The sequence below is a fragment of the Heteronotia binoei genome, chromosome 8, assembly GCF_032191835.1.
Source record: "Heteronotia binoei isolate CCM8104 ecotype False Entrance Well chromosome 8, APGP_CSIRO_Hbin_v1, whole genome shotgun sequence".
Taxonomy (NCBI): domain Eukaryota; kingdom Metazoa; phylum Chordata; class Lepidosauria; order Squamata; family Gekkonidae; genus Heteronotia; species Heteronotia binoei.
Genome location: NC_083230.1, coordinates 6,536,306 through 6,550,565, shown reverse-complemented (window position 1 = coordinate 6,550,565; position 14,260 = coordinate 6,536,306). Strand labels below are relative to the sequence as shown.

The 14,260-nt window shown below is 43.9% G+C and overlaps 1 protein-coding gene across 1 annotated transcript in view; it reads left to right on the top strand.

Moving 5' to 3' along the window:
* The window catches only part of RELN (reelin), a 659,346-nt gene that overhangs the window by 206,173 nt on the left and 438,913 nt on the right, over window positions 1–14,260 (top strand). The window contains exon 9 of the mRNA XM_060246073.1: window positions 12,755–12,851. Coding sequence (XP_060102056.1) covers window positions 12,755–12,851 — 97 coding nt within the window. The remainder of the gene's footprint in view (window positions 1–12,754; window positions 12,852–14,260) is intronic.

The window sequence follows — 14,260 nt, the reverse complement described above, 5'->3', positions numbered from 1 at the left end:
TGAAGAGAGAGGGCCGAGGAGTGAAAGGGGACCTTGGAAAATCGAGACCTTCAAATGAGGCAGCCCCTCGTCACCCTTAAAAAATGCCCCTGCAATCCCACCCTTAAAACCAGTAAAACAAAGAGGGGAAAATGGAGCACACCCAACCACCCAATACGCAGCACACGCTGCGTAGAATGATAAAAGGCCGCAAATAAGGAGGGAAGTGAAAACGCCCTGACACGCCGCTAAAAATGCGAGTCCCATGATGCAATCTCAACTCTCCGACACTGCAATACGCTCCACGATGGACCAACGGCTAATACAGGCCTAATCCCCCCAATGCCGGCTAAGAGCTTAAAAGCACGCTCCCACTTCACTGAGCACCACAGAAGGATTGAAGGGGGGGGGGGAGGCTTCCAGAGGCACGTTGAAGCCCTGCCCCCCTAAAGACGCGCCTGAACGTGCACAAATCGCCCGCTCTCCCTTCAGGAAGGCAAAAGCTCCTCGGCAGCCAAGCTGCGAGGCGGCAGGCTGCTGGAGATTCCATTAGAGCTGACTTGGTTCAGTAATACCTTCCCCACCTCCAGTTTGAGTGATTGATTTATTGTTTTAGTATAGCCACATTTTGCACCAATTGGATTTTCTGAACCATTTTCAAAGGCATCTCCACTAGAGATGTGCACAAAAAAAAAATCTGTATTTTCCAAGTTCAGGTATATTGAACTCCAAAAATATTGGTATTTCCTGATATCCCCAAATCCCAATATCAGTATGTAATTGGGATGTGGGATTGCCGACAGAGATCCCTTTAAATGCTTTGTAACTGCAACTATTTTTTGGGATGGCCATTTTTAGATAGCCCCATCAGTCATTGGCTGAGAAAATACCTGATAAATACCAATAAAGTATTTATTGGGTATTTTTTCAGCTCAGTTTATATTGTGGCAGGAATACCCCGCTCTGTCATACTTACAGCCGGTGCAATGACAGAAGAGGCTTGAGGCGAAGTCAGGAAAACAGCCAAGCTTTATTAATACACACGTGCGGGCTCCGATCAGGATGGGCATCTGAGCAAAGACCACAGAGGCACGCAGGCCTTATATACCCTTTGCACAATCGTTTCCCGTTTGACTCCTTCTGAAGGCACCCAAGACACCCAAGGCTCCCACTAGCTTCCTTTAGTGTGGTTCTTGTCTCTTGCCCAAGTATCATGGACTACGGGTTTCCTAGGCAACCTTAACCTCGAGCCATCTGTGCCTAGCCACAACTCATTTGTGGTTCCTCTTTTGCTAGTTCTGGTAGCCTCTACTGATGTTTCCTTGAGCACTCATTTGCATCAGTGCCGTTTTGCACCTGCTTTTCTGGCTGTGTTCAAAGCAAGCTGAATTTTCACTATAGCGAGTCTTCTATATGATCTGATAGCTTTGCAATACAACCTACTAGCTGGGCAAGTCCAGACATGTCTGGGTAGCCCTGTCTTTATTGATCCTTGTATCCTAAAACATTCCTTCTCCATAGATCTATATCCTTTCTAATATTTCCTTCTTGGCCTGCTGTCACAATATCGAATGCACATCCCCACATAGGACACCCATGCTCACACATTTGACAATGTTTTTATAGCCTCCCAGAAAAACAAGAGCTTTACTGAACACCTCAGTGGCCATTATGCATGCTTGACATGCTACAATGAAAGGGGTTAATTGTCCAGGTCTTTGCAGCAAGAGACTACATTGCAAGTAAAGAGTATGTGATAATTGTGGCAGAGAAGACAGGCATCTGCAAATTTCACAAGGCAGAACAAATATCCTTGGCAAGGTTAGAGGCCATAGGGTAAGGAATACAGGAAGGCAGGGCAGAAGAAAGTGAAGAATAGACACTTGAGCAGGTGGCAGACTAGTGCTGCAGAGCACAGTAGGTGTATGTGTGCTTGTGTTGCTTAGAGAGAGAATGGAAGCATACTTTGAGAGTACAAGGTATCGGGACTCCCAACGGTCAGGCTTCTGCACCACTGAAGCAGTATGTCTACCTATCAGAGTATGCCACTTTATTCTAGTCCCTCACCCGATGACTTGGAATCCTAATTCAGCTATCATTTGAGATGCTGAACTCACATGATTCCTGATAGGGATCTGTAGAACAGGAGAGAGAGTTTTCCTTTAAGACCCTCAAGGGGGCTCTGACTGGCTACTGATCTCTGTTGCTCCTGGAAACAGTTATCCCAGTGGCAAAGTAAGCAACAATCAGCAAGATACATGCAGTTTGGAGGTTACTCAAGGCTACTGTAAGGGCACAGGTAGAGAAGATGCAGACTGGTTTGTCTGACATCTGTAATTTCATTGAAAAGCATCCTTGGAGGGGGTAGAAGTTGGTTCAGGGACTTGCCACTATGAGAAATGTAGACTTAATACTTTTCTTGAAGCCATTTTCCTGTCTAAATCACCCTACCTGCTATCCCCTCCCCACTCCCAGGAAAACATGTAGAGCAGGTAGTTGGGGGGAAGATTAACACAAATGGTACAGAAATGGACTGAATATACACATGCCCCCAATTCACACCCCCCCCAACTGCTTTTAAATAAACTTAAAACATCTTAATTATTTGTGCCTTAAAAATAGATGTTTAGAATTTTAACTCTACTTTATCCTTTTGGGGAGAAATAAGAAATATATTTTGAAGAACTAGGACAGTGAAAAAAGCGAGATCAATAACCAATTGCAAATCTTCCTTTCAATTTAGGCCACCAAGAGTGCAATCCTAAACAGAGTTACATTCTTCTAAACCCATGGGACTTAGAAGGGCTTATTTCTGTTTAGGATTGCACACAGCAACTGTCATTTCTGTGACAAAAGAGGTTCTTTGGAATTGAGCACATGGAATTATAGAATTAGTTGTTTTGGATAATACACGCGGGATTAAAAACGGCTTTTAAAATATATATTGACTGGAATATTGTATTGGAATGGAATTTTTGTCCAGTTAAAATTCTTCCAGCAGTTTGGTCCGTTTGTGATAAAGAAAGCTTTTTCCCCCCTGTAGAATTACAATTTTGTCTTTAAAAATTTGCACATTATTCAAATGGGGATCATTAATATTGGTGGCTATTTTAGCGTTAAGAGACTCCTGAGAAATTGTCAGTCTTTTACCAATTAACACGTGGAAGATTTAGACTGCCTTCTTAAGCAGGTTTATCAGGAGGCAAGTGAATTCAGTAATCATTTAGCAGACCTAGACAGAATTCTCCACTCCTCCCTGTTCATTGACCTATGAACACATGAAACTGTCTTATACTGAATAAGACCCTTGGTCTATCAAGGTCAGTATTGTCTACTCAAACTAGCAGTGGCTCCTCAGGATCTCAGGCAGAGGTCTTTCACATCACCTACTGCCAGATCCTTTAACTGGAGATGGCAGGGGTTGATTCTGGGACCGTCTGCATGCCAGGCAGATTCTCTGCTACTAAGCCATGGCTGCTCCTCATGCTTGCCTCCACACACTTGAGACAGGGATAAGATCCACATGGCCCCAGCCTTGCAACCGGTGCAGCCTGGGCAGGAGAAAGAGGCACTGTCAAAGGGCCACTGCTCATTGCTCCACAAGCAATGCATCACCACACAGTCAAATTCCCAACGAAGACTGTGGGATGATGACACCGATGGCTACGTATGTGTGCTTGCTACTGCAGGCCGCTGAGCAGGTGTCATGTTTGGTTTGTGTGGTATAGCCTGCCATCCTCCTTTCCTCCAGAAGTCCTGTCCATCCCAGACTTGCATGGGGACGCAGCCTTAGCAGCGTCATGTCCCTCTCTTGGGCTCCCTTCCACCACTAGCATCCCATTTACCTGCTCCACTTAGGGCCTCAGCTCTGCTCACAGTTGTGTTTTTCTGAACATTCAGCAGGAATGCAGGATTTTGGTAATTGCAGGCAGGCCTTCAAAGAGGTTTAATGAGAAACATTCACTTTTCACTTGGGGGAAAAAGTCCAGTATCTTGGGTATTGTTTTGTTCAAATTTATCACTGTTGGGCTTAGTAGGATGAGATTGTTCTGTAAGTCCCATCAATTTCACTGTGGTGCTTGAAATAGCTTCAGGACTTTTCAGGACGTTAATATCAGCATGATCTGCATTTGAATTTGTCATGATTGCCCTCATGTTTATTTAAACATCACTTGAGTCCTGCACTAGTTTGTCTCATTTTTTTTCTTTAAAGTGCACATTGAATGTCATATACACTCAGACAATAACTGCTTTTACATACTTTCTGAGGATACAATTAAAGGGACACTGTGCTGAACAAAAACATTTTGGCTAAACAAAGTTGTCATTTGAGCCTATGACAACTACTGATCGAATTCTTACTTTTAAAATGCTCTTTTCAGTGACGATCATCTCAGCCAAGAGGACCAGTGACCTTTTGCCCTATGAGCTAATCTTCCTTACATTGTCTTCCACAACAAGAAAGTTGTGTTGCAGCCTAACTCCTCCTCCTTGCTAAAAGTAGTTTTGGCTTTCTACCTATTGCAACTGACAATACTTCCAAGTTTTTCCCCACAACCACAAGATGCATGTCAGCAAGCTTTACATTCACTCAATGTTAAGAGGGTGCTATCATTCTACTTGAGCAGGACTCAGCCATTCTGGTGAGACCATCACCTCTTCATCACCTATGGGAAACTTAAGAGCCAGAAAGTTTTCCCACTTTTCCACTTGCAGCTGCTGGAATGGCCTTGAGTTAGCCATAGCTTTTGTAGGAGTTGTCCTTGAATGGGCAGCTGCTATGAGAGCCCTCTTAGCCCCACCCACCTCACAGGGTGTCTATTGTAGGGGGAGAAGATATAGGAGATTGTAAGCCACTCTGTCTCTGATTCAGAGAGAAGGGCAGGGTATAAATCTGCAGTCGTCATCTCCCCCCAAAAGCTAGCAAAATCACTGATGGCCACTATCTCCCTTTGCTGTGAATTGGCCAAATAGTCACTATCTACCTGCCTGTGAACCATGGTGGTATTGACCTCTGCTGCCTTCCTCAGGGATGTTTCCCTTGAAGACATTGGTGTGGCTGCCATGTGGTCCTCTCCAATGACCTTCATGGTGCATTGTGCTCTAAATATGAGAGGCCATCCGGGCACCTCTTTTGGGCAGACAGTTCTGAGGCTGATCTTTCACTGACCTTTGTTCTCCTTGATGTATAGCAGGTAGGACTGTAACAGGTAAAGAGTTCTTTAAGTCTCTGGTTCACTCTATTACCAGAAATCTTCATCCTGATCTTTCCTGTTCAGCTTGCTAATCACCAAAGTGTGGGATTGCACAGAGAGCACAAAGAAGATAAACAGGTTGCTTTCCTGTAACTGATGATCTTGGTGGTCATCTATGCAGTCACACATGCTCTCCCAGCCTTCTCCACTGGTGGCATTCTTCATTCACTTACCTTGTGTTGATGGACTTACAAGTGGTGATCTGAAGGAACTGACTGGGATGGTGCTTTTCCTCGACTCACAGCCTGCTCCCAAAAGGCTTGAGGATGGCTCTTGAACTTTCCAAGGTTGGGACCAGCGCAGGTGCAGAACTCAAGTGTGCAACTGCACAGGTGACCACTCAAAGTTCATCAGTTACAGGTAAGCAACCTGCTTTCTTCTTCCCCTCCAAATACCTCCATATGGCAGTACAAGAATGCACATGCCTGGATTATTCCTGATCTGAACAGTTTGTGTGTCTTTCATGGTAACAAATGTCAGGTCATGCAGGTTTGGCGAGCCAACAGTACAGAGGAAAAACAAGCCACATCACCCACAGACCCCTCTTTTATCCATCAACTAAATTTTAGCAATGAGGATTTGGCAGACACTGGAGCTTTAAAAGCCTGTATTGTTCCTGTGAAGTAATACTATACTGTGCAGGTACAAATTTCTCCAGAGTCAGATAGTTATAAGGGACACAGAGCAAAAATTCATGACTGTAAGTCACTACCTGTTGAAACATGAATGTTTGGTGCACTTACAGAATGTAGCAAAGTGCAAACAGGGTGGGGGGGGGAGACTGTTGGTAGACAGTGCCTGAGTGGGAAGGTTAAATGTGATTGTGTATGTATAATTGCCTCCTTTTTTGTATGATTAAACACATTAGCTGCTCACAGTTTGTCGATCATTTGACTTCAGTGCTCATAATTTGTCTATCATTTGACTGTGGTGATCACAAGTGGCAAAGAGACCATAAGTAAAACCATCCCTAGTTCACTTAACAGACAGATTAACTGTTCGGCATATTATTAATTCAGATGCTAGGAGTTTGAAAATAGAAATTGTAGCTTTAATGCACTGAAAATACATTAGTTCTTATTGGCCAAACTGGCAGAAGGAACAGAAACTGTTAATTAAACGTGATCACTGGGCTACCCAAATGAACTGAAATGCCCACCTAGCTATACCTATAGGCAATATGTTGATAATTTTCTTGAGGGTGTGTTTGAACAGCCTCTATAACTGCTGCATTTTGACATATGCAGCCCTACTTGATGGTTTGTTTCCCATGAAAAGCAGTACAGAGCCAGCTCTTTTGTCTGTTCCATCCACTGAATCACTTGCATTGGCTCTCAAGAGATTCTCCACAGGCTCAGGGCACTGCAGCCCGTGGTAAGGAATTCGAAATCTCTTCATAGCTGACATCCTGCTTATCTGAGCAAAACATGCGAGGCAGTGGACTGTTGACAGGATGTCTGTTTTCCATAAACACAGCATAGTCAAGAGGCTATTCCCTCAGGCATCTACCAGCTCTAATTAAGTACCGATGTCAGTTTTGCCAAAGGCATTTGAGCACCTGGACGTATAAATCACAGTTTACTGAAGCTAAGAATACTTCTTTTGAGCAGCCTGCAATAAGTGGTGCAATAAGCCTGCAATAAGTGCCTCTCTGTAATCATAGTAATAAAAATGAGCACTATTTTCTGAAGGTTGCATTTCCTCCCTGTTCTGATCCTATATTCGAGTGGTACTAGATTCATAGGGAAAAAGAGCTGGATTTGCAGTATAACAAGTCTGCCTCATCAGCATAGATCCCAGGTCCTCTTATTAGACTTTGATCCACCATGGATTTCTGCGGAAGGAAGACTTTCTGGTGACAGAGTGGGACCTTGCCCCCCTTAGCTTGCTGCTGCAATAAGCTCTGAACTGCTGCCCCTAAGGGAGAAATCCTCCATGGGATATGACACTGGAATTCCTAAACAAAAAAACTTTATGGGCACCTCTAAGTTCTCTGGATCTCCATTGCTCTGCCTGCCTGGCTAATATTTAAACTGGATACAGACTTGACTGGAAGGCTATAATAGCTACTAGATTGCTGCAGTGATTGACATTCTTATTAAGAAGGATGGTTCGGTACATGTTGCATACTTGACTTTCAAAAAAATGTTTGGCAAGATCCTGACCTGGCTATTGTGGGATAAGAGGATCAGCAGCTGGATCAGATATCAGAAAGCACTCATTTATGGATCTGCAGCTGATTAGATATCAGAAAGCACTCATTAGGAATCAATGGTTTTTAGAATAAGGAGAGCAAGCAGTAGAATCCCCAAAGGAGATATGTTGGGACTGAGTCAGGGGTTGGTTAAGTAGTTAAGTAGCCAGTTATATAGAACTAGGAGTAAGGTCCGTTGTGAAGAAAAAATTCAATGGGCTCTAGAAAGAGGTTATGGGCAAGTCCCGCCACCATTGCTGTCTTCTCACCCACCCAAGTGAAGGCATTGATTCCCCCCTACCTCAAGGGGAGCTGATCTCTGCCATCTAGAGACCAATTGTAAATCTGAGTGATCTCCAGTGGTTCCTCAGGAGAAAATGGCATTGTACCTGTCTGAAGTCCTATCCCTCCTCAAACCCCACCCTCTCCAGGCTCCACCCCTTAAATCTTTAGGAATTTTCTAACCTGGAGTTGGCAACCCTATCTCCTTCTGTTTCTCTGCACCTCTGACTTCAAGTTTCCATTGCCTCACCCCTCATGCATCCTTTACATAGGCAAATGACAGTCTTTTTTCACAGTGGCGGGTGGGGGGGACACCAAAGCATACATCATTCTCCTCTTCTCCCACGTGATCTGAACAACAACCTTGTGAGGCAGGTTAGGCTGGAAGTATGTGACTGGTCTGAAATCACCCAGTCAGCTTCCACAGCAAGAACCTGGGTCTGGCAGAAACCATTCTGAAGCCCTAACTCCTATGCCACAGTGTCTGTCATAGGGTGGCTGCTGCTGAACAGTAGCAAGCAGCCAGGTGTACGGTAGCCAATCCTCAGGTGGAGCCATCCCTTTATCTGCCCTTCTGACTTTAGGTTGCCATTGCCTTCCCCCTCTCTGAAGACTCTATGTAAGAAAAGGCAGTCTGTCTTCACAGTGTGGGGGAGACCAAAGCAGGCCCCACCCCTTAAATCTCCAGGGATTTCCTAACTTGTAGTTGGCAACCCTATCTCCTTCTCTTTATCTGCCCCTCTGACTTTAGGTTTCCATTGCCTTCCCCCTCTCTGCAGCCTCTACATAGGCAAATGACAGTCTTTCTTCACAGTGTGAGGGAGACCAAAGCAGCTTACATCATTCTCCTCTCCCCTCTTTGATTTGAACAACAACCCTGTGAGGCAAATGACAGTCTTTCCTCACAGGCAAATGACAGTCTTTCTTCATAGTGTTGGGGGGGGGGGCAAAGCATACATCATTCTCCTCTCCCCCCATGTGATCTGAACAACAACCCTGTGAAGCAGGTTAGGCTGGAAGTCTGTGACCAGTCCAAAATCACCTTCCAAAGTCAGCTTCCACAGCAAGAACCTGTGTCTGGCAGACCCCACTCTGAAGCCCTAACTCCTATGCCTTCTTCAAACTCTACCACAGAATCTCCAGGAATTTCCCACCAACCTGGAAAGGAAGCACTAAAGGCCTCTGGGTGAGTGCCCTCCCCAGTTTTGCTGTCTTTCCACACACCCAAGTGAAGGCATTCACTCCCCCGCACCTCAAGGGGAGCTGATCTCTGCCATCTGGAATTTGCTAACCTGGAGTTGGCAACCCTGCAGCCTCTAGATAAAAATTGATTGGACAGTCTTTGTTCACAGTGGGAGGGGGGGAACCAAAGCAGCTGACATTATTCTCCTCATTTCTCTCCCCCCTTTGATCTGAACAACAAAACTGTGAGGCTTCCCTATCTCCTTCTCAGGCAACCACCTTGGGTGAAGCTGAGGAGAGAGGGAGGGAAAGACAGTACAAGTGGGACAGCAACGCCCTCTGTGGTGATGCCAGGCTCCCTGGCTATTGCAGCGGCCTTCAGAGGCTGCGTGTGCTAGGAGGCCATCTGTGTGAGCTGTTGATAGGGCCTTTTGTGAGGCTTCAGGAGCTTTGCAGTCCTTTCTGAAGCTGGTTGACAGAGAACAGCTGGAGAAGTGGCTGTCTCTAAAGTAAAACTGCTTTTGGCAGTGTGTTCAACATTCTTGGGCCTGCAGGAGGCGGGGGCAAGGGAGTCAGCCAATGTGAGGCCAGAGATGGGTGACCGACATGTGATGGGCCAATAGTATGTTCCCACAATAACTGCCAGAACTTAGGTTGATTGCATTTTACTGACAGAATCAGCTTTGCTGGCTGGCAACAGCCACTTATGCAGGAGAGAGGAGTGGACTCAACCAATGGCACACAAGTCCATTGATAATTTGACTGGCCAAAGACTTGTGTCGTACAGTCCCACTGAGCCCCAACGAATCAGGATGGTCAAAATTGCCACCACGGCGGGAGAATTATTTATAACAGATGCCAAATGGTGATATTCAAAATGCAAGCACTGAGATACTGGTAATATAACTGCGGAAGAATTGAAGAATTGTGCAGATGTTGATGGGGAAAGTCTCCTGAGGCCATCCTCATTGCCGTATCAGCTTACCAGCAATGCTGCTGTGGCAGGAAACCACCCGCCATTCACCCCCTGTCCCTACTACTACGTGGCTGGGTGGTGGGGGCAGAATGATAGGGGGGGAGTCAGTACATCATCACTTCTGATGCAAACCCACGAGTGATGTTACCACATTGGCATGATGCTCTAGGATCCTGCAAAACACTGTGTTTTTAATCATACAGTTTTTGGATGATCCTAAAGTGTCACATCAGTGCAATGACATCACTTATTGGCTTGTGATGTCATTCCCCTGTCTCATCCCCTCCCTCTCCTGCCAGTTGACTGCCAATTTCTGGCAACCATATCGCTATCTGAGGCTGTCTGGGGTGGGTGGGGGGGCAGTATTGGCTATATCTCAAACGTCATTTTGATTTCTTCCTCATCAGAAACTTGTTTACTCTAGTTTAAAACTGAGTGCTGTTGAAATAATGTGATGCCGTGAAATTTCTCTGCTAGAAATGGAGAAAATGGGAACAGATGTCAGTCAGTAAAAGCAAGGGCCCCGGCAGGTTGATGAAAATGGAATAGGCAGGCTTTTCTTACTTCGCTTGTTTTAATACTGTAAAGAGAAAAGCAGCTGGGTCAGTAAAAATAAACTAGTGACAGTTGTTAGTTGATTCCTCTTCGGAAGCATAATTGGAAACACAACAATTTGTTTGTGCAATATTAATTAGTCAGAGTCCTGTTGCCGCCATATTCATACAAAGAAGGCAGGACATATGTACAAGTTTGGCAAAGTTTATTTTTGTCATCTTTAACAATAAAAAAAAGGAAAGAATGGGTGAGGAGGATTTTTTTTTAAAGTGTTATAGATTCTGGTTTTTCTCTTTAGAGAAACCATTAATTTACAAATTAATGAAGAAATTAAATGGGATCCCCCCCCCACCTCTCTACTTATACTACTGTTTCACAGTTGCATACCTGAATACCTAACTGTGACTTTCAGAAAAGGTATATGGAGAGAATTGATATGGGACATATTACAAGAGTATAAGTAACACCCTTGAGGAAAGGCAGCATGGTATAGCCCGATCGTGTCAGATCTTGGAAGCTGAGCAAGGTTAGTACTTGGAATGGAGACCACCAAGAAAGACTGTGCAGAGGAAAGCAATGGCAGACCCACACAACCTCTGGACACAGTACACAACCAGAAACAGACCATAGTAGTTCTTCCTTCATGAGTCCCCATGATGCTATGAGTAGTAAACCCACATAGAGTATCCATAGTTTTCTGAAGAGAGGATGTGGGTTCTGTCATGGGAACAATGCTTCTATTATGCAAACAGTTCCAACAACATCATACAGAACACATGTATATTTCTGTCCAGTTTTATAGGGAGAAGGGAAAATATAGCAACAAGACCCATTACTGTTTCTTTTTAAACCCTCTATGTTAGGTAGCAGGTGGCATGGGCTCAGTTTTCATCCCAAGAAGATGCACCGTCACACTTTGGGGGCATCTTGCTAGCAAAAAGAATTGTAAATGGAGAAAGGATATGTTGATGGGTAGATTCCATAACTTTCATGGCCCAGAACGACATTTTAATAAGTGTCTTCTGCTGCTCAAGGTTTGTGAATTAATGAGTTTCTGAGGGTACAAAGGAAAGAACAACATTTTAACCACATGACTACAGATGAAAAGAGCTATGGTGGTGTTTGCATATACTCCTAAGGGTCAAGGGACATTATGGCCATTCCTCCCCAGCCCCATATGTAAATCAGAACTGATGGTGTGCTTTGTGGAGTGGTAGCTCAATAACATACAAAAGGTCCTGGATGCAATCCTTAGCTGTGACCTTCCAGGGAAAAGGGTCAGGGAGGCACATGCCTTTTGTGAGTACAGTTCTATTGCCAGGCTTTCTTCCTGGCACATGAATTAGTAGCTTCACTAAGATACCTGTCTGACTTATTATTCCACTAAGGTGCCTATCATGTTGCCCGATTCTCTCCATTCCACAGAGCCACATCCACAAATTCTCCACATTCAATAGGATGACTATCAATGTCTGCCACTTATATGCCCCAAAATTCCTTGTCATTAATTGCCCACCCTTCACATCATACAACGCCACTGCTCAGTTTATCTTCACACCACCAATAATAAAGGCGCACTGAAAGATGTGTTTCCCTGTGTCTCCAAAGATAGTTTCTTGCATGCATGTGAGAATGACCACATGTGGGGGTATATATCTGGTTGTACAACTCATCGGTAGTAATTACCGTACATGTTAGCAGGAAAAAACTGTGCTTGGAATCACAATGTAATCTGCATAAAGGTTTGTCCTCTGTGATTGCCCTGTATCTTTATCATTACCAATTAAAATATTAACAGTTTCCTTTCACCTAGATTGTGGACAATTCTCCAGAGTCCATATCATATGTGTAGCTTCCCAGAGAACTGTATTTTTAAAAGAAATTAGCAGTCCAATACAGCAATAAATGCACCTAAGTCTATTGACTCTTCCGTAAGGGACTTTAATCATACTTCAGAAACGGCTTCCAGAGCAGCAGCCATTGAATGTTTACCTTGGAAAGTGTGGCGCATGGTATTTTAGCTTTTGCTCGGATATTACCGCTGCATGCATTTTGAGTGAGAGGCAGACTGTTCAGTAATTTATTATATCTCCCCTTGGGAAATCTACCACAGATTTTGCTGCCTTGTTGTGATTTATCATTTCCACATTACTTCTGACTTTGAGAACGTGCAGTATTATGCATTTTCCTTCAGCAACAGATCTTGGCAAATTTTATCATCAATCAGAGAATTCTAAAATATGGAGAACTGATATTGATGGCAAGAACTCAGCCAGAAGAGTGTCTCTGAAGAGGATTTATGGCTTGACTGTGCTTTATTGCTCTTCCCAGGGTCCGGTTCATGTCGCTTTAGTTACTCAGATCCCAACATCCTTGTGTCCTACGCGAAGAATAATTCTGCTGATTGGATTCAGCTGGAGAAAATTAGGTTTGTTAAAAATGATTTTAAAAAACATTTCTTTACAGCATTGCTTAAAGTGTGTAAATCAAAAAACATTTTTTTTAAAGTTTCAAATACATTTGCAATGCAGAACCTGTTGATGCCGGTTGACTTAGAAAGGTGTGGCTCTGTTTAGGATTGCACTGTCAGATTTCTTTTCATGTTTCTTTTTATCTGTTACCGTGTGCTTTAGGGAACAGTCTAGGTAATTTTGTGCATTCAAGTACAACGTAGCAAACCGGACTATTAAGTGAATGCGTTGCAAAGAGGCAAAATCAGTATTTCCATTATTTGGGGTTTTTTTCTGCTTCTTCTAGAAGCATATTCCAGAATTTTGCAGTGATTTAGAGCCGTGTGGGCTGTTCACTTCCATCAATGGAAAGGACAGCTTCATTTGCAAAGCACATTTCATACACAGAGCTCTTCTTTCTGTTGAAGTTAGTGCAGAAGGCTTTGGGACAAGGACTTCCATTTACAAATTAGTGGTCCTGAACCCGAAAGCAATTTTGCATGTGTACATAATTCACAACTATGTCTGCTTGATTTCTGTGTAAAACTTTCCAAATTTTGCCTGAGCTCTGCTAAGGTATGTTGTTGCCCTTTTGCTGGAATACTGCCTCTCATGCTTTAGTGCATCCCATACTCATAAATGGAGTGGTGGCACTTCTGCAAATGTATCTCAGGGCTGGAATGGGGAGCCAGGCAGACTGCTGTCCTTGGTAATGAAGTTCAACCTCTTAGCTATGAAATCTTTCCCTGGCAGATTAAGACATGCACTTATTCAAGGCAATGGGAAGTACCAGCCAGGAACATTAAAGCGTTTTCTGGTTCCTTCAGATTCTCAGAGATAATATTCCTTTTATTCAATCTGTTGCACATTTCATTAGTGAATTTCCATTAGTTTAAATCAGCTCCTTCTGGAAATCAAAAGTTATTGAATGTTAAAACCAGGAGTTATAGGGGCACTGTCTAAATGGCTTCTGCCGTGTTCACCAGGCCATGAGCACTATCAAAGGAGATATATAGGTTTGCCATCTTCTTTTCATGGCTGAACCAAAGTATTGTTGATGTACGCTATAGCACGTTTTAATCTTGGCAGGAACAGTAATGATCAATATGTCAAGCTTCAAATGTTCAATTTTTACTTCAAATAGGAAGGAAATAGAGACCAAGTGTGGTGTAGTGGTTAAAGTGTCAGACTAAGATCTGTGAGATAAAATGGAGAGGAAAAGAATGTAAGTTCCTTTGTAAGCCAGTTTGGTGTAGTAGTTAAGTATGTGGACTCTTAACTGGGAGAACCGGGTTTGATTCCCCACTCCTCCACCTGCAGCTGCCGGAATGGCCTTGGGTCAGCCATAGCTATCACAGAGCTTGTCCTTGAAAGGACAGTTTCTGTG